The sequence below is a fragment of the Anser brachyrhynchus genome (assembly GCF_964034855.1).
Source record: "Anser brachyrhynchus genome assembly, chromosome: 2".
NCBI classification, from domain to species: Eukaryota; Metazoa; Chordata; class Aves; order Anseriformes; family Anatidae; genus Anser; species Anser brachyrhynchus.
The window spans coordinates 72,075,524-72,100,392 of NC_137695.1; the positions used below are offsets into that span (position 1 = coordinate 72,075,524).

Here is a 24,869-nt window from a genome sequence, read left to right on the forward strand (position 1 = left end):
TAGGTTTACACATTAACAAATACTAAGCTAAAATCTGAAGTATCAGCAATCACTGATAACAGCATGCAGAAGAAAAAACAAATGAAAAAACAGGCTATCACATTTGGATCTACTTGTCACCCCACAGCTCCTGAGTGCCCAGTCAACTTTAATGTTTTTTTTTTTTTTTTTTCTAGATGATGATAGAGAGCATTTCCAGAGTCTTACGCTTCACAGAAAACTGTTTGGATAGGGACCTGTATATTCTTATTTTCCCTTGGCCTAGGGTACCTCCACAGCTGAACCTTTCTCACTGTTCTGGTAACCTCAAGACACGCTTCTCTCACGCAAATTCACTCTGTTCGCATATAACAAAGTAGAACTTCTTGGTCCAAGTGTACAGTTGGAGCTATTCCTCGCCCCGTACAGTTGGAGCTACTCCTCGCCCCGTCCAACCCTGCATGCTTGCCTTTACAGATGCACATGTGCACAACCATTCACATTTGTTTAAGCACTTGACTTTCCATTTTCTTTGCATTTGCTAGTTGGTGGTTTGAAAGTGCAGGAGCAGATAATGCTTGTGATATAGCACAGAGATTTTGCAAAAGTTTCTTTTACAGTTGCACAAGAAATAAATAGAATTAGACAAAATAAAAATTGCCGTTTGCATTTTCCAGCTCTGGAAACTTTCCTTTTGATCATTGTTTGCTAGGGAATTTGGGGCTTTTGGAGTATTCAGGGACCTTCACTGATAAAGCTTTGCCTCCTGAATCTCTTTTTTTAAATGGCTGGCAAGATAAGCTCTCTCTGATAACCAAGGGTCACTGAGGTTTAGTGACCTTCCACAGGCACCCTTGCGACATCACTGCTTGGAACTCCATCCAAATCTGGACTGTGGGTGGAGTTAAGATAGCAGAAGGAGGGACGAGGCTTGCAAACAAAATGGAGCTTACTGTATAATAACGGTGTTTACATGGAGTTCATAACCTCCAAAACAGAGCTCACACATTGCATTTGCCCCACACAGCCACAAGTGAGAAGTTCCTTCTCCAGTCCACAGCAGTCAGTACCCATGTTCATAATGGGGAAAGAACAGAAACAGCAATGGTGCTAAACCACATTTGTCTGCCACAGTCAGATGCAATGTGAACACCAGCCTTTCTTTTTGGCGTGGTGAGTGAAGGGTGAAGGGAGGCATTTTACCTCACATATTACTTGGTAAGCTTTCTCTTTAGCCTGGATGAGCCCCTCAACAGCAACACAAATGCATCTTCTGAGGATCACTGGAGCACCATCAGGCCCACAGATCTGGGGTGCAGAGGCAGTACACCCCTGCCTCTGCCCACTACAGGTCGACCAGGACAAAGTGCCTGTTCTTTGACCATAGTAGCCACAGAAGGGTATCTGCTTTCAAGGTGGCACATTTTCTTAATTCACTCTGGTTTAAAGGCTTGACTTGAATTTTGGCAAAGGGCAGTTCTCACTATGTCAGTGAAAAGCAGGAAACTGGCTGTGAAAAATCATGAAGAGAAACTTATGAGAGAAAAAAAAAGAAATTATGCTCTTATCTTCCAGTGCATGTTTACAATATCTTATTTATATTCTGCCTTTTAAAGATCACTTCTGTTTTCAGATACAACCTCATTCTGCTAGCAGCAGCCAGACACACAAAATGGCCCAGAGTTCAAAGCAGGAAAAATCAATACACAGATATCATTTTATTTCACGTATACAATGATAGGCTAAATTTGCTTCTGTGTAACAGCCTGCAGCTCAAGTGCACTATTTACATCATAAGTGTCATTTATTTTCAAATACTTTTGGAATGGGGAGGAAGAAATTGAGCAGAGTGGCAAAGCACTTGCATCACACAGTACAGTTTCAGGTACTAGACAGAGCAGATGAAGCGGTGACAGTAAATTACTAACAAGGAAGAGAAACCTGAAAACTGAGTTCTTAATCATTGCAAGCTTTCAGAAACAAATTATAATTATCATTCTATCTGCTGAAAGTACTCCTGTTTCTGACTTTTAAGTCCTCAGCCAACTCAACTCATTAAGCAAGAATTAGTGTTAACACTAACGAGCTTATTCTAACAGGAAGTACCTGGAGGGGACTGTGCTGTCCCCAAGTCCTCCTCCGTTTGTCCTTGCACCCCAGTTCACAGATGTGCTATGTTTTGACTTGGTTTGCAGCACACTTACGGTCAAGTTGCCAAAAACAGGTTTGGGCCCTAGGTGAGAGCAAGAGTGTCAGCAAAGTGAACATCCCCCAGTGGTCCCCAGCTGAGGAAGGAAAGGAGAGAAAACGGTTTGAATAAGAAGTCCTCAGAATTGGCAGGGAGGAGGTGCTTCTTGTGGAAAAGACGGAATTTCCTTAGGACTGTGAGGTTCTCTGAGACATGCATTCTATTCACATTTCATCTTAAACGACACTGACCACAGGGCTAAAAATTACTGGAGTACTGACACCTACCCTGAGACTGCAGCAGCACTCCACCTTGTAGCGATCAGTGCTACCCAACTATGGGAAGCAGTGAATAGGTGGCAGTTCAGTGGAATATCAGGTCAGCCTGATACTTAGAGAATTCATTACATGTTTCCAGAAGAAGCATGACTCAGATACATGTGATCAAGAGCATCTGCACAGGAATTGGAGACTGATGTTTGCCAGAAGGCACAGCACAAGCTGTAGAAGCAATGAACTCAGTTGAGAAGGTGCCTCTTCAGATTAATGTAGGAAACAATCGTTTTATCTTTCTGACTATGGCTGTAACCGTAAATAAGTGATTATAGTTCCAATGTCAAACAATATAAAGAAGAAAAAAAAAAAGAAAGAAAAAATAAAAGAAGAAAACAACTTGTACTTTTTACAGTTCTTTTTAATCAGAAGATGCCAGGTTCTCAGATACTAAGATACTACAGTCTATATGACCTAGAATGAAACATGGCATTAACATCCAGAGTACTGTCACTGAACTGCAGCAACACTTATTTAAACACAGAAACTGCACTGTCTTCAAAGTCTAAATTCTCTGCATACAGACACAGTGAGCTGGCCAAGATATCATAATGAAATAAGCCTTTCCTCTGCACAAGAGCACTTAATAGTTTTTATGTTAAGCTTTCCTTTAGTATCTATAAATCTGCATGTTCACTACTTAACAGATACTGTAATTCTATAGTAAAAGAAGAAGCTGAAATACACACTCCCTAGATGTGGATGAATCAAGAAGATCACTAGAATTGTAGAGTGGAGTTATTGAATTTTTTTTTTTTAGTAGGACTGTGTTTGTTCAGGGTTATATCTTCTCATCAGCAGCAACTTTTTCTTTAATCTTTTTTTCTGAAACATAGTACTGCAACTGATCCTGTTTGCTCTCTACAGCTCTCATATAGCCTTTCTGACTTTTGAGCTGTCTGAGGTTTGTTCATGACTTGTTAGTAAATTTGGCTGGACTAATCCTGTTTTCTGTTCCTGTGATTAGTTTTATAAATATAACTGCGGCAATAAAATACTGAAACTGAGTTTCTTTACTCATCCTCAAGAAAAAGGAGGAGCAAAATGCTTTCTATAGTTTCAGTGCAGCCTATCTCATGGCCCTCATTTGTCCTCTTTTGTTTAACATTGTTAAGAATGGGTATAGTCTGTAGTATATTTTCTTGCTCTTCTGTAAATAATTTTTATTTGTAACATTTGTTTGTACAGAAAATTGTGGAAAGGAGAACTACTCATGTAGACTTGTTCTCAAAATAGAATTTCAAATAGAAACTCACCTGACTCACTGGCTTAAGTTTTATTTTCCTGAAACTAGCATTACAAAGGATTGGCTTTATCTGAGCTTCATTCCTAGCCAGCATCTCACACTTCGGCATACTGAAAAGTAGCCTTTTTTTTGTTCAGCAGGTCTGAGCCTGTTCTTCCCAGCTGCCTCCACCCAGCTCCACCAGTGGGCAAAAATAACTTCTTCTGAAGGAGGCACTGCAGACAACATGCCATGGAGACCCAATGACGGCAGAGCCATCGTTTTCTGAGAGCTCTGAATATTACTATAACAATGATTTCTCCCCAGAAGTAAATTTCAGTTACAAAGAAAGACCAGGCTATTAGACCAGTAAAAACAAAGAACATCCTTTGCCTTATTTGTCACTTTCATTAAAATCTGTGAGATTTTGCAACTGTTTTCTATAATTGACATCCTGCAACCTCTTTAGGATGATCTGCTAACAGTTCATTAGTAAAAATGCCTTTTCACACATTGCTGCTGTCTCTTTTTCTGCCAGTGGTGAGTGCTGGCTACCTTCCTTTTCATTACCGAGTTCTTGGTCTATGGCAAAAAAATCCTGGTGACAGAGTTAGTACAAGACAGAGGTATTTTCAAGGCAGCATTTCAACTACCATCTTCTTTATTCTTTCCTCTCCTTCTCTTCTGAAACACCATTAATATGCAGTAAATACTTGGTAGTGATTTCAGCTCTACACAACTGGAAATAAATGAAGCTGAACCATATTATATGAAGAAATACAACCCCCTCACTACAGCACAAGCTCCTGAAAGACAGTGCAGAACTGTTAGAGCCAGTGGCTTTGATTGTACGAGAGAAAATGTAAGGGAACAGATGGTGTTACTCTCTGCAGGTGAAAAATGGTGGACCTTCATCCTAAATCCACATTCTTCTGACTGGTTAACAGACTGCTGTTTGAAGCCTTACATTTGCTCCTCTCGCCTGATCTTTTCTTCTTTTTTTTTTTTCTTTTTTTTTCTTCTTCTTTTTTTTTTTTTTTTTGTCTGAGTAAAGAGAGATTTGCTTATTGGCATATCCCAGACTCTTGAGTTTTATTTTGCTTTTTACAGAATAAGTTCTTTGTCCTGAAAGCAAAGAAATGTGATGACTATAGCTTTTGTTCCAAGATCTGGGCTGAGTTTTGGGCCATTAAGAGTCTTTCCAATTGTAAGATCTCATTCCCTCAGGCTTTCTATGTAATGGGTGATAAAGGAGTTGGAAAGCAAATTTATTGCCTCTTTTTCTTAAAGGTCTTCCTTTTCATCCTTGACAGTGGTAATGGGACCTTTACACTGATGCTATTGGGTTTCTCCTGAGTGTCTTATTCTTCAGCGTCATTAACAAGATAAGTTATCCCTTCTAAAATCTCCTCCTCCTGTTCACTTTCAAGGTCATGTTTTTGCATGGCTTCAGTGCTAACGTGCAGAAAGTTCCCACCGAGCGTATGGAAACTCTACAGGCTGTTTTGGATTAGGATTGCATTTATTTGTCACAGATATTCAGGTATTTTTTCTATGGGTATCAGACATTACAGACAGTCAAAAATTTCCAGTGAGCCTAAAAGAACTCAAGACGCTTTTGTGTCATGTGATATTCCCCTTCTTCCTTTTTCCCAGACTTCTGCTTCTCTTTTTACAGTTTGGAAGCCCATTTGCATGACATTCATGTTTCTAGTGAGAATTATTTCTGATGATTTCATAGTTTCAATAATGACTTTGAGCAATGACTGAAATCTCTTTGCACAGGCTGCAGCAATTTCTATTTGTAGACAGTCTTTGCTCTGCCTAGTTAACAATGATACAGAAAATTTCTAATTCACTACCAACAGTGAATGAAAAAGATCACAGTCTTTTTAGACTTGAAAAAATATTTTTTTCACATCCTAAGTACTTTGCTATCTACCTATGGCTTTCAGGAGCATAGTGACTCTTCAAGGAGGGGACGTATTCAGGGAAATGCCAAAACTGCACCCATTTTCCCATGCATGCAGTCTAGCACTGAAGAGTGATCATTAGAGAGGAAAAGGGTGCACAGCTACACTTCAGAAAGATTTCAACCTTCCTGAGTCTAGAATGTAAGCATACAGTAAACAGATTTGGCACTTTATTTGTGGAAGAATAAACTCTGCTCTGATGAACAAAAATATAAAAGCCAAAAGTCTTCATGTCTCGTGAGGGAGGACACAAGCTGAATGCAGCTGGATCCAGGTATTTCCCCCGTGGGAGAGAATCTGCCCAACAGAGTGCACTGTGGGAATTCCTACTTTCTTATGAGGCATCCACAGCTGGGGATGGCTGGAGACAAAGGCTACTACTTTGCAAAAACCTCTGAAGTGCCAATGCTAATTAATCCCAATGTATTCTGGGGACAGGACTCCTCTCTTCGTTGTACACATCCAGTCCCCTTGCACACAGGCCAGGGCCTACAGCCAGTCCTGCAATACAAATGTCCCTTCACAATCATAAAAGCATGGGATTGCAAAACAGTCCTTGAGAATAAGAGTGGCAGGAGGATTCACCTCTGTACTCGTATGGCAGCAGGCAGACCCAGACAAAGCTATTGCCTTGCCCTCTCCCTGCCCACTTCTCCTTGGCAGTGTTGAACAAGGAGCAGGGGCAGAGCACCCAGCAGGTCGAAGCAGGCACCATGCACCTGATGCTCTGGCTGTTTGCTTCCATCTGAGGTAAGCAGAGTAATTAGACTGTGCTCAGTCAGCACTCTGACACTTGCACATACATGATGTAACTAAAAAGAATACAGAAATGCCCTAGCACAATACAATTCCCTTTCCCTCAACCATGATTTAGCCAGATGAGAATGCTAAATCTCTGAGACACAGAAGTAAGCCTCTAATGCTTCATCATTTGCTCTTCTTACAGGATGCATTGTCCTATTCACATCATAAAATTTTAAAATCACGTTTTTAATTAACTGGAGCAGCACAAATATGACTTCTTGGTCACTGCATTTATGCAGAAGCCAACATATTTAATGCTTTTGCTTCTAAAATACTACGTTTCTGAAAGTACTGCATGTTACGGAACTTGTAATAGATAGATTTTCTTTTAATATATTATTACTGTGATAGTGGTTGCTTTGCTTTCAGAAGGACCAAAGCAGCATAATTCAAATGGATAGAAATACACAGACTGTGATTTTCAAAGTGGCCTAAGGGATTTAAGCATTTGTCTCTCCATATAGCCTGGATGCTTTCCCCTCCAATGTTCTTTTGGCACTTCTGTACTTTACTAAGAATATGCTATAGCAGTGATGTTTAAAAGGATTTTCAAATCAGAAAGCTAGCCTGCAATTTGGAATGCTGGGGGAACACATAAGCAAAGAGAAAATAGGAAAGTATTTCATGTTTTGAGATTGTCCTAAATCAGGCTCGATGGCAATGACAAAGCAAACACTGAAGCTTGGCTTTGGTTTATCATTAGCATGCAAAACAGAAGAAATGAACAGATAAGCTACCCTGTGAGCAGTGATAAAAGGGCATTGCTAAACCCTTGTAAATTTTGTTTAACGTGTTACCTTTGAAAATAGTTCGTTATGAACTTGAATCTACATTGTCTTCTCTCATTATATTTTTCCTCATTTGACTGAGCAGCCTCCGTCCTCGAGCTCATCCCTCTTCTGTCACCCCCCACCCCCATGCTCATTCTGCTGGAGCATAAAATGAACAGAGCTTCATTTGTTCACCCGCGCCGGCACCAGCAGTAATGTCAGCACAGCTGAAGCAGCAGCCCTGCCTCCACAGCTCTGGGTGAGGGGACATCTTGCATTTCCGGGAATCATGCATCCTAATTAACTGCTGCTCCTCCAAGAGAACAGCTCGTGGTTTTGTGGAGGTCTCAAGTAAGCAGGGATTTTTTTTTTTAAAAAAGGAAGAGGCACTGAAAACAGTATTTTAGAACTGCTGCATATTCAGAGAGATTTAAAAGATGTGCTATGAGAAAAGAAAAGTGTTCAAATTAGGGCTTAAACTGCACTGGCACGTTCTCTTACATAATCACTGGTATAGCATAAGCTCAAGCCAGAGCATCTGCTTTCTTGAAGCTCCACCCATGGACTCCCATTCCTTTATACCTATATACACATGGATTACATATTGTATATATTTATTATATATAAAAAATAATAGTTGTCTGTGCCAGGTTCTGCTTTCTCTCTTGCTATCATGCAACTTACAAGAGCATAGGCTTCAGTTCTCTGCTGTGCTCCAGGCATGCATGCAGCAGAATGGCTTTCATGAACTCAATAGTTCAGCTGAACCATGCAGTTCAGTTTGCCTGTCCCTGATCTTTCCAGATCCTCATTCTTCTGGTAACCTGGAGCCTTCTTCATTTCCAGCTTAAAAGTATTCACTGTTTACACCCAAATGTCACTACCCAGTTTGCTCTTGTTTGTGGGTGGGCAAACACCTTACCTTACCTACTTACAGAGAGCAACCTTATTCATGCTCTGTTCTTCTTTGCTAGGATACAGAAATCAAGCTCTTCCAGTTTCTCCTTCCCAGATAATAAGAAACAGAGAAACCAATAGTTGGAGGGTTTTTTTTGCCTAGTGTTTTGCACAAGCTTGAATTGACCTGCCTTAAGTATGCCTAGCCAGAACCGTGCAAAGTATCACAGGTGAAATCTCAGTTGAGGCATGTATTAATATTTTCTTATCTCTACTGGGAGGCAGGCCATCAGATAAATCCTCCAAGACCTCCAATTTTCTCTCCTTTATGTCATCCTCATGTATTTCATATTCTTCTCTTTTTTTCCCCAGAGAACAGTAGCCCTTTGTGTTAATATTTCAAGCAGCTTGCAGTGCCTAGGTAAACACCTATTCGTATTCATGAGGAGATGAACCTGCTTTGGTAAACACAGAAATCTGCAATCTGAACTCTTGAGAGCCCTACGCAAGCCAAAATCTATCTGCTTCTGAAGCTGTTATTTCACCAACTTTTTTATTTGGAGTACATTGTCCTAGTTGAATGTTCTGATTGTTGCCAGTACACTTGTCAGCCTGGTGCTTCGTTACTCTCCTCCCCTCTTCTGCTTTACTTTTTCTTCATTGTAAACCTCTGTAGAAAGGCTATCATCAGTTTCTGTAAGGTGGGGAGATTTTCACAGAGTCTTAAGATCAATGTCAGGATTAAACCTGTTGTCAGAAGAGGTTTAATTTAGAACAGGTAATGGGTCTGACTCACACCATGCTATTCATGTAATTCATCCCTGATTTGGAACAAGCTTACTCGTTTACTTATGACCTGAAAATGTCTGAAGCCAAATTATATATAGCATTTTAAAAATATTTATAATGTTAAGAGTGGTTATAAACATCTCCAAAGTCCCTCAAGATGAAATTGTGATGCACACATTCACAATGATACATTTCTGCCTGAAACCTGTACTGACCACCTACTTCATGACATCTACAGTGCTGCACACAGTGCTTTCATACACATGTACAAATGATTGACTTTGACATGCTTCTCCCAGGTTTTCAGAAAGGATTGCTTCTAAAAGAATACGCCAAAGAGCAGAACTACTCTGTGATCCAGAAGAGGCTTTGGTGAGATTAGATTCCTTCAGTACTTCAACATCTTTATCTCTGACCTTGCAGGTAAGAAAACATCAGTGGTCAGCTTCAGCAATGAGACCTATATGGCAGGATGAGCTGGCATGTGAGGAATGCACGCAATGTTATTCTCGTCTGTGATCCAGAAATTGGCTTTAAGACTTAGCGAGAGAATAATCACCCTGACCTTCGTTTGCAACATCTTAAAAAAACAGTCAGGATAGTAGGCATTTACCACGTGCCATCAGACACCAGCATGCAAGGAGAAAAATTTCACTGCTTCCCCTACACAGCATTGTGCTGAGCAGGGATTCAAACCAAGCAACCAAGAGAGACCAAGAGGGAGCCACAGGTCACTGGCAGTGGCAGAGCAGTCATACCACATCTTGCCAGCACTGCAACATGCCGACTAGGAGAGAGGAAACCTATCTGAACCAGACTGACCCAGAGCTGGCTCTGGCACGGTGTGATGTGGAAAGAGGAATAAAGGTAGCTGGACAGCAAGTTTCCTGGTACTGCAACTGCATGTTTTGGGGAACAAGAAGAGGCAAGCATGGATCATTTGCTAGATAAAGTCTTGTAGCTTTGCAAAGCACACATTCCTAACTTGAAGCCTGGCTGTCTCGTATGAGATAAATACCAGGGCATAGCTTAGCTTAGCCCTAAAATCAAAGCACGCAAACATAAAAAAGATGGCAAGCTAAGCATTTCTCTTGCAGAGCTGGGCCTCTCATTTACAAGGGGGTGAGCAATGGGAACCTTGCTGTTGTCACCACGGTGGACAGTGTGCCTGCAAGCACAGACTCTGCAGGAAACCCCTGGAAAAGGCAGAGAAAAGGAAAATTACATTTAGGAGAGGAGAGCAGGTCAGCAGATACCTTACAATTACAGACTGCCCTGCAGAACAGGGCAGCGAGTTGGTGATGCTACAGGGGAGGCGCGGCGGCAGAGCAGCGGCTGCGCTGAAGTTCTCAGGAGCTGTCCAGTGCCGTCACCGCCCGGCCCCGCGCCGGCGTGCTCAGCCTGCAGCCGAAGCCAAGCTATGCAACACAAACCACCACCTTTAAATAAACATCTATAAGCAAATAAAAAGCCAAAAATGGGCGGTAAAGGATGAGACTGAGGATGCTTGATCCTTTTGGGTTCAACTTGGCAGGCTGCAGATGCCAGACTGTTAGTGCTACATCTGTGCCCTACCATGCAAGGATTCAGTAGAAGGGAAAAAAGGACTGAACAATGTGCAGGGCTCCCTGTTTTTATATTCTATTTCTCTTTCTCAGTGGGATGCTTGCTTTCTTTCACAAAGGAATTGCAAAACAAAGGGACAGACACAGAAGACTTAGGCATTATAGAATCTTGTCTAGTCAAAACAGCAAGAAGTGCAGAGGTATTTGATGCTGTATGTCATGAAACAGAGGCACTACTCCTCATGAAGAGCAAATGAGAGATGCTCAGGCTAGGAGCTGACTTTGAAACCAACTCCCACAAGTTGCAATAATAACCTCTTGCAACATGGCTACTAATCCTTTGTTTGTAATCATTCCAAGCTATTTAGGCATCACTCCCCCCTATGCTGTGTCAACAGCAAAGTGAAACAGTGTTTAGGGTCCGCAATACTATAAGCCTGTTAAGAGTTAAAAAAAGTCACACCCTTTATTCTTCTGGCTGTAGAAATACATGGGCAATTTGCTTATTTCTTGCCTCAGTGCTCCATACCCAGAGTTCTCAAGAGATAAGGCAAACTCTTCTCGATATCACCGTATTCATGTGTATTGGTTTCTTTTGAGGTGCAGCTACTATTAATATCAGCACTTGAAAAAAGGTCAAGGATATTAGTGCGTCATGATTTTTCCTCCATGTATTTCTACAGTTCAGTGCAGATTATCCTTTATCGCCAGTTGGACTTGTATTGCTTAACATTCTTCTTGGTACTGGTCATAGAGAACCTGATGGCCTTCTTGTTAAGCTAAATTTATACTGGCAAGACTCCTTTGTCTACTTTTAACTTCTAGCAGGATGAGGGAGGAAAAAATGTCTAGCTTGTTATTTAGCAAGATACAAGCTATGAAAGTATGGCCCTGCAGCCACTTGGTATGTAAGCATCTCAGTGTTTTTTTGGGGGGGTGAAAAGCTTTCTCAACTTAAGACAGGTATTTGCTGGACACTGGGACTTCTGGGATGCTGTGATACCTCTGAACCAAAAGTTGCCAGGCTTTTTCCTTTCCTGCAGCTTCCCCCTTAATCTAAACTGTTCTTTCTTACCACTCCCTCATCCTGTTTCCCCTTTTAAATCAGTGGGTATACACCAAATACAACAGGCTCTACATCTGCACGCTACTGCAAGCCTGACTGAATCCTCGGAGCTCAAGTCACAAATATGCAGCTTAACATGAGGTTTCCTGACTAAGTCCTCAGGCAATGATTGTGCCTTTGCTAGCTATTTTCTCTTTAGTGAAACAACTGCCCACAATGTGGTAGGATCTTGCAGGTGACAAAAAAGGCAAGCCATGATCTGGAAAAGCTAGCCCACAACTCTACAGGCCTTTTCCGAACAGTGATTCAAAGCTCACCAATAGGTCAACCCTAAAATAAGAAAGTGTCAAGCAGGCTACCTGCAGTGTTTTCTCATAAATTTATTAAGGACAGAAACATTGGCCTCTGCACGGTATCAGCAGAAAACAAAACAAAACAAAACAAAAAAAAAACATTACTTATACCAAATCCAGAAGGCATTGCTGAAGAAAGCTCCTCCAAAGATGATTACAAAGCTGGAGCATGTCCTAACCAGTAGACCGTTGACTGCATCTCAGAAAGCTCATATAAGAACAAGACGGTGAATGCTGAAAGGTCGTCATGCTTTCATGCTTTGAAATAAAAAGCTCTGAAGCAAAATGACTGCTCACAAGTATATAAAGAACACTGGTGCAGTGATCAGGAGTGCTCTCAAGGTCACATTTTGAAAAGGTGAGATCCATGTAGAAAACCATTTATTCAAAAATAAAGCTGCATTTGCACATGCAACCACCACAATAGCAATGTAACCAGAGGTGTCTCAGACTGTAAGGGGCGTGCCACGCACACGTGAAATTACCTAAATAGCTCCATGCACAGCTCTCGCCCTTTCTGTAACCACCTTGCCTTGCATGTAAGCCAGTAAGTAATCAGGACAGTACTTAGCACTACTTAGTGAGTAATTTTTCTATAAATGCGTTTTCATGCTTACAAATAAGACACTATATACATTTATATATGTATTTATCTTTTGTGTTAGAGAAGCAATTGAGAAATTTATTAACCTGTGGCAAACAGAAAGCTTGCTGTGTATGACTATCTTCACTGTCTTAAGGATCTGAAAAATGTTTTGTGGCTTGGACTGCCTTTCTCATCTAAAGCAAATGCTTAAGACTGTGAAATTGTCATGACTCAACATAAACACAGGGGAAATTGATAGTGCTGTCTTATTGAATTTGGGGCACGGTGTTACCAGTTGTCTTCTGCTACTGAAGTGCAGAGAAAAATGGCCAGAGATGTCTCTGTGACTGTTACAGGACGGGGGTTATCTTAATGGACTTCAAAAAAGTATAAGCAAGAGGCGGCAAAAATTAAAATTTGATGGGGAGGATGATCCAAACACTCAGATCGGAAGATTTATTCCCCACCACCTGTGAGGCAGCCCACAGACTGTGCCCTAGTGCTAGTAAATGGGGAAAACCAACTATCCTCTCAAGCACATCTCACGGTATGTTTGGCTCCGCCAGCTATCATTGGTAGCAGGTTTTAACTCCCCTCCTTAAGCAGTCTCTTGGGTTATGGTCAGTGGATTGCAAATAATCCTAGTGTTCCAAGCCACTTTCAAAATGACAGAGTGGGTGAGGAAGTGGGCCGGATTGATGGAGTAAGCTACAAAAGCTAATAACAAGGCGAGGGCCAAACGTGCTGACTGACTGAGGCAATTGTGCTGTGAGCCCTCAGGGGAGCCATGAGTTTGAAGGGGAGGAAAACCAGGAGAGAAGTGCTTGCCCACACATCCTTTCCAGAGGTTGAGACTGGAATCAGGGCTCTGAGCCTTGCCATTCTTCTATTACCAGCAAATTAACTGGGAAATCTACAGGCACAGGGCTTCTTTATGATGCCCCTGCCTGCCCGAGTCACACAGAGGTTTATAGCTACCTGTAAAGACCTGTACTGCAGGTTTCAATCTGGCCACAAAGCCATGCTGACACCCATGTAACTAAACTGCTTCAATATTTAAGAGACAACCAGGCAAGGCAAATGACCCACAGGACTGAACTGAAAGATTATTGTCTTTCAGGGCGCGAGGCTGGAAAGCAATGCATGTGTTTTATGTCATCACAGGATCTGAAAATTGCTTTGTGTTTGCTGAGCATCTTCTCATGGCAGCTATGCCTTTAAGGTCTTTGAAACACTCAGCAAGCCTCCACTGCAAAAGGAGAGGTAAGATCTCTCTTACTTCCACACTGAGGGAATTCCAACACTCCGCATCTTTTGCACTGGAGAGCTTCTTGGATTTTGCTAAGCTCAAACAGTTTGCATTTTTTCTCCCCAGTTCTGTCAGCAAGACCCCAGAGTTGCATATTGCTTACCCAGGTAGCAAAGGACATGCTGTTCCCATTACATGCTTCTAAAATGAACATGACAGGGATCTCACAGTAAATACTTTAATTAAGTACGTAACTCTGATTTCTCTCCCTAGCAAGGCATCTCTGTACATTGAACTTGGAGTTGTATGAAAAACAAAACGTTATCACATAAGAAAACTGTATTATAATCACAAAATCCAAAGTGGCTGAAATTAATACCAGAAATTCTGAACCTCTGAGTTGCAGCTTTTCCATACTCTAATTTGGTACGTGTAAGATACTAGGAAGAGGCCATGTTAGCAGTCCATAACTGCACTGCCCTTCTAGATTGTACTGAGTGTCTTTGAGGAGTACACAGTTGCCAAGTTGCCTGTCTTCCTCATCAGAAGATGTGGTCTTTAGGCTTGACCTATCACATGCAGTATGTTACTTTGATCATAATAGTCTTTGCTTTCAGTGATTCAGTGAATTTGGAACTATGTAAAATGTCACCACCATCTAATGCCCAGGACTCTTCATGCCAACATATTTTTGAACTAAGTGATGTATGAGATGGAATGACTCCTGCTTTTTACTTGGAAAAATTATCTCAAAGTCTTTTCAGTCCAAATTGTGTTTAATTGCCTCAATCCCTCTCATTGCTCCAGGCCACATTCTTCTCCACAACACTGACCTAGCTAATGCTGTTTCCTCTCCTCCACAATCACACTGCAGTTCATGTTAACTGCAGACGGCTATCAAACTTCTTTTTTTGTCCAAGCTACACATGCTTCGTATCTATAGTATTTCCTCTTATGTAACTGACATTTTATTCCAGGTTTGCAGAACTGAAAATGTGAAGTGTCTTCCTGCCCTGTAATGTTGCTAACTATTCATTTTCTCTTCAAATGTGCTAAACACTTTTTTATTGGTGACAGCGGGAATGGTAACAAGGGACTTGTGCAACAGTCTGTCTTTCATCTGTAGAGCTACAGGTTCCAGATCAAAGGATCCCAACTTCTTAGTGCACACTGGTATGCCACACCAATGAAAATCTTCATAACAAGCAGGGAGCTGCCTGAGGCCTACTCAACTCACCTCACCTTACTTGGCCATGGCTACAGAAACAGCAGCTGCCGCTCACTGACAGAGAGGTTATAAAAATAAGACACTGGTCACTGATCCACGGCAGAATGAAAGAGGAGCAAACACGGTCTGGGTAGGAAGCAAACAGGGAAAAAGAGCCTAATAAAATATAAACATAAATCCTATATTTTCAGGGAAGTAAATGTCAAATACTGCCACTAAAAACAAGCAAACAAAAAAAAACCACAACAAAAATAAAAGAATGCAGGACAAGAACAGTGGATGCAGCGAGGTCCTGCCCCTGGTACCTACACATGCTACCCATCTGAACCTATTCAGGAAAAACTCAGTCCCAGTTGAGATACATCAACTCCTCCCTAGGCCTATGCAGGTCAAAGCAGTGCAGCTATACAAACTTAAGGCCAGCACAAGAAAGTTCAAACATTATCTGCATCTCACTTTATTCACTGATTTAAGTACAAAACACAGATGAGAAGACAGACGACCTCCCTGCCAAAAGCCTTTCAAATGTATCTGTCAGCAAACATACAAACCTGCTCTGGCGTAGTGAGCTTTCAATAGATAGCCAACAGTAACCTGGACTGCATCAACAGTGGTGAGGCCAGCGGGTCAAGGGAGGCGAGTGTCCCCCTCTGCTCTGCTCTCATGAGGCCCCACTTGGAGTGCTGCAACCAGGTCTGGGGCCCCTGGCACAAGAAGGACATGGACCTGTTGGAGTGAGTCCAGAGGAGGGCCACAAAGATCAACAGAGGGCTGGAGCACCACTTCTCTGAAGACAGGCTGAGGGAGTTAGGGTTGTTCAGCCTGGAGTAGAGAAGGCTCTGGGGAGACCTCACTGTGGCCTTTCAGTACTTAAGGGGGGCTTATAAAAAAAGATGTAGAGTAACTTTTTACACAAGCAGGTAGTGATAGGAGAAGGGGGAATAGTTTTAAACTAAGAGAAGGGAGATTTAGATTAGATGTCAGGAGGAAATTCTTTACTCAGAGGGTGGTGAGGCACTGGAACAGGTTGTCCAGAGAAACCGTGGATGCCCCATCCCTGGAAGTGTTCAACAGTGGTGACAGTGATCACTCTTTCTCCAGCAGTAACACTCCTGCCAAATACGAAACAGTGAATTATTTGCATCATCTTGGGGAAAATAATTAACTATGGTTTCATACCATTGTAACACTACACTTTATTTTTAGCTAACTGCTGTTTACTCTCCAATACTTCTCTTTTGTCCTTTCCTAGCATGTTCTTGAAATGGGTACAGAAATCAATAGCATTCACAAATAGCAATGCTGTGCTTCACCATACTTTGGAACTTGAATATTCTTAGTTAACATTTCATGCAGGTGTTTCTATTTAGTAGTATATCAGAAAAGAACTAGTCAATAAAAACTGCATATGCAGACAAACTTTAAAGTACGGTAACAAAATTCTGTGGAAAACCTTCCACAGGAGTGATACCGTAGAGCAGAGAGAAGATGGAGAACTGCAGAGCTTTGCTGTTTCAGACACTGAAGTTCATGGGTCATTCAGGTCTCCTGTTCTTATGGCCATTCTTTTTTTAATTCTCAGGCTAAAGCTTATCTGAAAAGGCAGTAGCAGAGTCTAAAACCATAGCTACAGGAACATCATATTGGTGAAAATCAAGCAAGCAGAAGGAAGCGTAATCTGATGTTCTAGCTGCATAACACCCCTGCTTCCCCCTCCCCAGAATCCACAGATTTCCAAGTACAGAAAGGATGAGATACCAATACCTACTTAAATGAGCTCATTAAAATCTGAGGTCATTACAAATTTGCTGTATTTTTTTTTCACAAACACATGTTCTGACATGCCATTTAAACTGGAATTGAGCTTTGCAGTAATACATGTTATTTAAGAACATCACAGATTTCTGAAAGTAGCTACAAAGCAAAATCTGTTTGGAATTGCTCAGTTTTGTGCACCAAGGTTTCTGCATGAGTTGGCAGTTATATTTACATTTTCTATTTATACAGCAGCTTACATCCATGTTTTATAAACATGAAGGAATAAACTTTGTAACTGCCTTGTGAAACACATCACAATTTTAGAAGTGACAAAACTGACACAAAGAAAGGGATAAATGCCTTGTCTAGGATCCAGATAGCAAGTCAATTAATAGCAGGCATTTATAGTTTTAGAGCTGAAGCCTTGCATCTGTGCCTTCTTTGCATATAAAAACAACCACTTATCTTCAGTCATAAGATTGGTTGTGTCATACAAGCTTTTATATAGCACCAACTTATCCATGCAGCAACAAAAAGAGCAAAGATGAAAAAGAAATCAGTTCAGGACAAACCAAATGCAATCAGAAATCGGCTTTCTTGTTTTTGTAAAAATGCAACCAAAATTAATGAACAAAAATCCCAAAACAAATCAAACGGTCAGTTTAACTCAGACACAGAAGTTTTACTTTTGGGATTTCTTTCTATGATGCAGAATACAGTGGCTCAAACCCCTTTCAACATTTCAGTTTTGTAACTTATGTTTCAAAATTAGGCTCAGGGCATTTTCATCTTTCCTTATTGATGCTGTGCCCTATCTCCCAAACAAGCAGCTGAAGTGCTTGGCCACAACGTGACCCCTTTCCAGTGAGGGACCAGAACGTCTCCAGAGAGAGCCCTCTGCCCTAGGGACTGGGACTCGGGACCACTACGCAAAGTGGTAAATACCCCTGGTCTCCCACCACATCAGCTGATTTTCTGGTAGGGAGGGTTGTTTTCAGCCCACAGACTAAAAGTTTTATTTCAAAACAACCTACTGGGCAAATGCCATCTGCATTCATACTTCTGAGATGCACTAAACTTCCACAGAAACATAACTGCCTGGCAGGTGCTGAGTGAGATTGTTTCTCCCTCCCTCCTTCAATTCCTTCCTGGAAATAGGTTAGCTCTCCAGCTACGCAGCTAGCCAACTACTTCAAACATGCTCAGGCATCACCAAGAACAAAACCTGCCAGTTCTTAACAGTGAAGTGTTAAGAAAGCCCACAGAAACCATTATAACCGTGCTTACACAGCCATGTGGAAAGCAACAGGGGTTGGAAGCAGGGAACTGATGGATTTTGTGAAGGAATAAGAGGGTAGGATTAAAAAAAAAAAAGTTACTGACAAATGAGGTGTATCACAGATCTTTGCTCTGGGTTATATATTCTGCAATACAGTAGTGTGGAGCACTGCATGGGACTGGTTCCTCATTCTGAGGTTCATTCTCACAATTTCTAGTACTGTCCAAAACCTTCAACAGCCCCACTGCTCTTCACTACGTGTTTATTTGTATCTTATGTGCTACAAAATGCAAGTATGCATTGGTTTAGCTGCTGGGAGTATGTGCCCTTGTTACCTTTAAGCACATTAACGCATTGCTGAGATTGGGCTTTTATCTGCTAATGGTTTATTAGATCTTTGACTTCTTCCCAGATCTCACCGTGCACTGCTTGCTGTGAAACTCCAGCAAGTACTCTGTATGACCAGTATGTCTGGTATCTAACACCCATCACAACTCACGTAGACATAAAGCATAATTAATTACTCAAGAATTGTCCATGTGTTCTGCAGACCACTTAGCACTGGCTTGAAGCCCCCCCCCAGCGTTCAGCAGACGACTGTTAAGGAGCTAGGGCTATAGGGCTCAGGCTGGCATGTACAGTGAACTAAAGGTGCTTTGTTTAGAAAGAGAAAGAATCTGGAGTCAGCTGAGGTTGAAATACTGAAAATTACTACTTTGTGCATGTGTAGTTCAGGTTTTGATTCTATATGGTACCTTCACATAAGGCCTTACTTGCATTTTCTCACTTTGAACAGAAAAGATGGATGTATCTCACTAATCATTCTTAGGAGCTTCCCTGACTATTTGACTTGTGAATTCTGTAGGAGAAATGAATTCCTTCAAAGTATTATCACTGAAACTTAAAATTAAAAAAAAAACACACAAAAAACAAACATCTGTTGATGGTATAGTCTGGAGATGTGTGCTTCTTCAACACAATTTGATCTAAATTAATTCTTAAGAAGATTAAGTATCATCTAGTTCACATTCATTTATAACAAATCAGGCATTTCCATCAGTGTACCATACTAACACTGTGATTGTGGTAATAACATACAGTCACTGTCCACGTCAATTATTAAGACGTTGTTGGGTTCCTTGTTTATATGGTACTAAAGTCCTACACGATTTAAATGAGTCACTGACCTCTTACAGCAGCAGTAACAGGCATACTTTGCACTTGCACGGCTCCTTTCATCTCGGAGCACTTCTGAAACACGAATTCTCGTTACGTCCCCGTGACACGCAGGTAGGCAGGTGTTCGTGCACACTTCAAAGCCAGGTGAACTGTGTGCAGCTCAACGAGGTTACGTAACTTGGCCCAAATCCCCGGGGAACAGCTGGGAATACGAGCTCTCCAGTTGCTTGTTCTGAATGTCCAGACAGTAACACTTACCCCAAAAATGAGCTTCATAAAGCATTAATCAAAACGTTTAACCCCCTACCAGATTTGGAAATGGCATGGACAGAAGATAAGCTCACTAATTCTTTTTGATACATTATTCATGACTTGTTTTGCTTTTCTGGCAACATTTTTTTTTTTTCTTAATGAAAACAAACAAGCAAAAAAAGAAATCCATTCAAATACAATAAAAAGGTTTGTTTTTCAAGCACTTACTGCAAAAAAAAAAATCTAAAATGTTTAGCACCTCCTTTATGGCTTGGCTGTTTGAACCCAGCTACTGAACTGTGGGTAACATACAGCAGCTTCTCTGCAGGACAAGAACACGCTGTCATCTCAGCAGAAAGCAGCAGTCAGACTCTGCTTGGTTAGGTTTAGTTTCCAAGCAGCTGCATGCCACTGAACATTATGTCTGCATACCTAAGAGTTTTGTTTGTAAATAAAATTGCCCAAACAACTACTAGTGACATCGGCTGAAATTAATGATTCAGCGTCTGGCTATATTACTCTGTGATTGTAGCTAGAAAGGAAGAAATGTTCTGTTTCAGTGGATAACTAAGGAACAACTGCAGATAGGCCTGCACTGAGGGTTCAGACTATTTTCAAAATATTGCTATTTGTCTGTCCTTTGCCATTCTGTGAGCAGCAGTTATCAGCCACACTTGCAAATTGCATTTCATCCTGCTTAAGGCTGACTGTGCACTTGTGAGAAAGTTCTTCAACTGATTTGCACCTTGTTTTCTCCCCTTTATAATAACACTAATGCAAATGTATACATAAATTACAAATTAGGCCATCATAATCTACCTGAGCAGCTTTGAAACTGTTTTAAAAAGAAAATCAATGGAAGTGATAACAAATTTTTGAGTTCATAGGGTAACAGCAGTGTTATTTGCTGGGTAAGTTGTTCGAGGTTGTACTCCGCTCCACCGCATGGGAGCAGTTAATCTATTTACTTCCAAGCAAGTACATCTAACAAAATTTTCCATGGGAGTCAGGATTTTTAATGAAAACTCTGATCTACAGCAACCAATTATAGTGAATCTGGGAATAAGATGTTGAGAGCTGAATGCTCTCACTAGCAGAATGAAGGGGAAAATCTCTCTTCTGGTGGTGTTAAGCTCTTTGGATGAAAAACTCTGTTGTGTGTATTTATCTGTGTGTGTGTATACATGGAGATAAAGAAATATGTATCTGCATGTGCATGCATACATGCACACATTTGTGCAGAAAAGGAAAACTGAACCAAAATATTTGGGATAATTTTCCTGAAGGCCTTACTCTCAACAGAAAACTTCCAAAAAGCTTTGTTGTACTGTACATAAATTGTAAGGGAAAGGGGTTGCAGAAGGAAATCATGGAAATGGATTAGAAATGCTTTACTTCACTAGTCTTTTAGCGATTTACCTGGTCATACATCAGGAGTACTTTTTCTGGTAGGAAAAAAAAACAAACAGGTACTTGTCCAAGAAGGTTTTACGAGGTGAACAGATGAGGTTAGATGACTAGACTGGAAAAACTCTGTCATACAGCCTTGGCCTAAAGCGTTATTGGATTAGGGTCCGAGGGTCACCAGGAGATGTTTCACTGGCTATAGTGGTGCTGGAACAGACTGCAAGAGATGAGCTTATCGGTTTTCATGAGCACTGCTCCAGCATTTTAGACTTTCCACAAACAAAACAAAATTGTCATGGGAGACGTATCCTATAGGGCAAGGATGACAATCACAAACTATGTTCTGCAAATATTCTATATCCTTACTGTAAATTTCCCTCAGAGTAGCAAGAAATCTAGAGACAGCAGCATACCAAGGATCTGGCAGCTTCCTACTGATGCTGGCTGTTGAACAAAACTGTTCAACACCTAGAAAAGTCTCCCAGGTAAAAAAACTGAGATTCTCTGTTTCTCACTTTTCAATCCCAGGCTAGTATTAGTAGGTTTTGTTAAGAAGGCTCTGCTTTGAACACTGCTTCCAAATACTCTTCCCCCTTGAGAGAGCAATGTATGAATACAACTTATTAAAAGAGTTTATGACTTGGGGTATTTTTAAACACCTCTTTCTCCCTTTTCAAGTAAGGCGTGTTCTCTGCCCAGTTTTCTACAGTTACCTCGTACTTCTGACCTACAGTTCCCATCTCTTTCACAGTATTGTCCAGACGGGGTAACTTCACTTCATGTTAATTTGGCTGCCATTATCATTCCTAGAAATCTTTTTTATCTGAAGCATACATTCACAGAAGGATGTACCGTAGCCTTTTCAGAGCTATCTGTTGGCACACGCATTCTTTTATGTTGCTTCCATTCAGGCCTGTTATTAAAATTATTACAGTTTTGGAGAGCAGAAATGTGACTGGCTCACTAAGTCAATATATTTTCAGCGATGCAAGTCTAATAGTAATGTCCTACAGGTATAAAAAATAACTCCCTGTATTACATACAGGAAAATAAAATTACTGTGCTTGTTGTCTGTAAGGGGATCTCTTCAGCTGTGGAGTAACTTGTCCCTGCCTCAGTTTCCAGATTTCCTTGGAGGTAAGTCTCCCACCAGGCTGGTATGAAAATCATCTTTCCAGTTTCCATTCCCGACTAAAGGTTTCCTGAAGGAGTCTCCCTGCTCACTGCTTTTTTCCCTTTCTAATTAAGCACCTACCCACCTAGCCATCTGGGACAGCAGACACCCCAACTCTCCTGGAGGGGCCAATCCCAACCTATTACATGCCTATCAAACAAAAACTATTTTCTGAGGCATTTTCTCCACAATGCTGTAAAAGTTAGATAAGATAGGTAAGTAACATCCACACGTTAACATCCCTGCCATGTAACTCGTTCCAGGTCAGACAGAAGGGCCCTCATTTATAAAATTGCAATCTCTTACTTGCTAATTTTTCAAATTCTAGTCCTGAGCATTCTGAAGTTGATGGGACGTTTTTAAGAGCTTGACATGGATTTTGAACCAAGCTGACCTTGTATGAAGTAAACTGTATACATGCACCTGTCATACCACATTTGCTGAATAAACTGCTTTCAATTTAACTTATTTTATTGATATGACATAGTTACCAGCATTTAAGCCCCATTTTCCTTGTTGTTTCTACCTTTTGTTTCCCTTGTTTTCCCCCAGCTGTGATTTATAGAAGACTGGCTTAATAGGAAAGTACATAGTTGTTAGACAAGCATGGAATTTCATTTTTTTTAATATCATGGCTTACTTAAATTTAAAGGGAGCAAAATGATATTAGGACAGCCATGATAAACACATGATTGATGTTTACTGCTTTTCCTACTGCAATATCTGTCCTTCAATTTTCCTCTTTACAAATTGGTGAAAGTACACTCATTTTCTGGTATCTTTGCTTACAAAGCATGGGAGCATATGCCTATTCTGGATAGAAAGAAAGAGCTTCTAAGCAAAACTGAGTGATTTAGGACAAGGCAAAAAGCTGTACGAGATGCAATACTTACTGTGGCTGCCCATCTTAACGCTTGTGAAGAAGCGTCAGTGCATTGTGTCCTATTATAAAGGAAGCCCCTATATTCCAGCCAGACCAGAGGACCGGGGCCTTACCTGTCATAAACACCCAAGGGAGCGACCAACGAGCTCTCTGCATCGCGGTGCTACGACAAGCAAGCATCCTTAAGGAAAACCTCGAGCAAAGGGGGCAAGGACACGTCAATCCCAAACACAATTCGTGCTTCCCCCCCGGTACGCCGCTCTCCCTCACGGCGGGGCCCCTATGCGCCAGGGGGGCGGAGGGGAGAGGCTTCACCTGCGGTACCGGGGGGATGCGGAGCTGCCCCCCCGGCTGCCATCTCCCCCCGTCTCCTGCTTTTCGGGAAGGGGGGACCCCGCCGCTGCGGCACCGCCGGGCGGGATCGCCGCCCTGGGGCTGCGGTGGGAAAGGAGAGGGGAAAAAAATTAAAAGATAAAAAATAAATAAATAAAGCAAGACCCGGCCGAACACATTATGTAATTTATTATATAATCTTGGGGAGAAAAAAATATGTATTATATATACATATAGATAAAAGTCCCCCCCTCTGTAGCCAGCTTCAGCCCCCGGGCTGAGCGCAGGGGGGAGCCGGAGGAGGGCGGCGGGGCCGGGCCCGGCCCGGCCCGGCCCGGCTCGGCTCGGCTGCCTTACCTGCTCCCCGAAGTCGATGGCGATGTTGGTGATGCCCAGCGGGACCAGGAAGCGGATGAGGGGCCAGTAGTTAGTGAGCGCTGGAAATTTCACCATAGTCCCAGCTGCGCGGGGGCCCTAAGCGCATCTGCCGCGGCGGGAGACGGGCGAGGGGGGGACAGCGGCGAAGAAGGATGAAAGGACGAAAGAGGAGGAGGAGGAGGGTGGCCGCGTGTCGGTGCGGGTGGGCGAGGGGGGAGAGAAACGCCGAGCTCCCCGGCACGGTCCCTCCCTGCCCGGCGCGGCCCTGCCGGGTGCTGTCTGTGCAGCGGGCGCGCTGTGCTGCCGCCTCAGCAGCACGCCCGGGAGATCAAGTCCATCCCCGCTGCCCTCCTCCCACACGACAGCGAGCCGCCGCCGCCGGAAAAAAAAAGAGGAGGGACACCGCCGGCCGCTCCTGCGGGCAGCGCTGCCATCCTCGGGGCGAGGGGGCAAGGGGAAGGGCGCGGAGCGGGCCCCCCCCCCTCCGCCTGACGCTCGCCGGCGGCAGGGCGACGGCCGCAGCGTCGCGCAGGGAAACGCCGCCCTCCTCTTCCTCCTCCTCCTCCTCCTCCTCCTCCTCCTCCTCCTCCTCCTCCTCCTCCTCCCCGCCGCCCCGGGGAGCCGCGGTGCGGGGCCGGGGGGCCCCGTCCGGGGCGGTGGTGGCGGCGCCGCTGTCCCGAAGCACGTGGCTGTGAGACAGGGGCTGCTGCCTGCCGGAGGCTCGCGGGGGAAAGAGCGGCACCGAGCGGCTCCTCCTGACGCCGGAGAGCCCGGCTGGCTGCCCCGGCCCGGCCCGGCACCAGTACCTGTCAGCCGGTGGGGCACGGAGGGGGTTCCCCCCCATAAAACCGTCGTCTTCCCCGCGGGCCTGCGCCCGCCCTACGCCGGCCCGGTGCCATTTTGAGGCGGGGGGGCACAGCCAGGCATTCGTGCTGTGTGTCTGACCCCGACCCGGGTAGAAACAGAGCTAGGGGCAGAGGGGGCTCCTCCAGGTCCTTCAGGCCTCGTGTAGGGGCACTTGGAGAGCTACAGGAAAGCTGGGGGTCTGTAGCCAGCCATCCACCAAGATGTCTGACTCGTGGCTTTTGTCTGATAAAACACCCGAAATAAATAAATGGAGAACGTTTGCCAACGTGATCTGTTTGTTTTCCAAAGTCTCTGTCTAATATCTGGGCAAGGGGAAAACATTTGTGGCCCAACCCTGCGTGCACGAGGGTCCTTG

At 42.9% G+C, this 24,869-nt stretch overlaps 1 protein-coding gene and 1 long non-coding RNA gene across 2 annotated transcripts in view; one reads left to right on the forward strand and one right to left on the reverse strand.

Annotated features, from left to right (window-relative positions):
• The window catches only part of LOC308190449, a 58,965-nt gene extending 34,885 nt beyond the window's left edge, over positions 1 to 24,080 (forward strand). Inside the window, exon 2 of the long non-coding RNA XR_013947206.1 lies at positions 1 to 24,080. This exon is cut by the window's left edge and continues 13,279 nt beyond it. This is a non-coding gene — a long non-coding RNA (uncharacterized lncRNA).
• The window catches only part of ANKH (ANKH inorganic pyrophosphate transport regulator), a 116,635-nt gene extending 92,417 nt beyond the window's left edge, over positions 1 to 24,218 (reverse strand). Inside the window, exon 1 of the mRNA XM_080581823.1 lies at positions 23,627 to 24,218. Coding sequence (XP_080437949.1) covers positions 23,627 to 23,722 — 96 coding nt within the window. The 5' untranslated portion in view covers positions 23,723 to 24,218. The remainder of the gene's footprint in view (positions 1 to 23,626) is intronic.
• Positions 24,219 to 24,869: the final 651 nt, after the last annotated feature.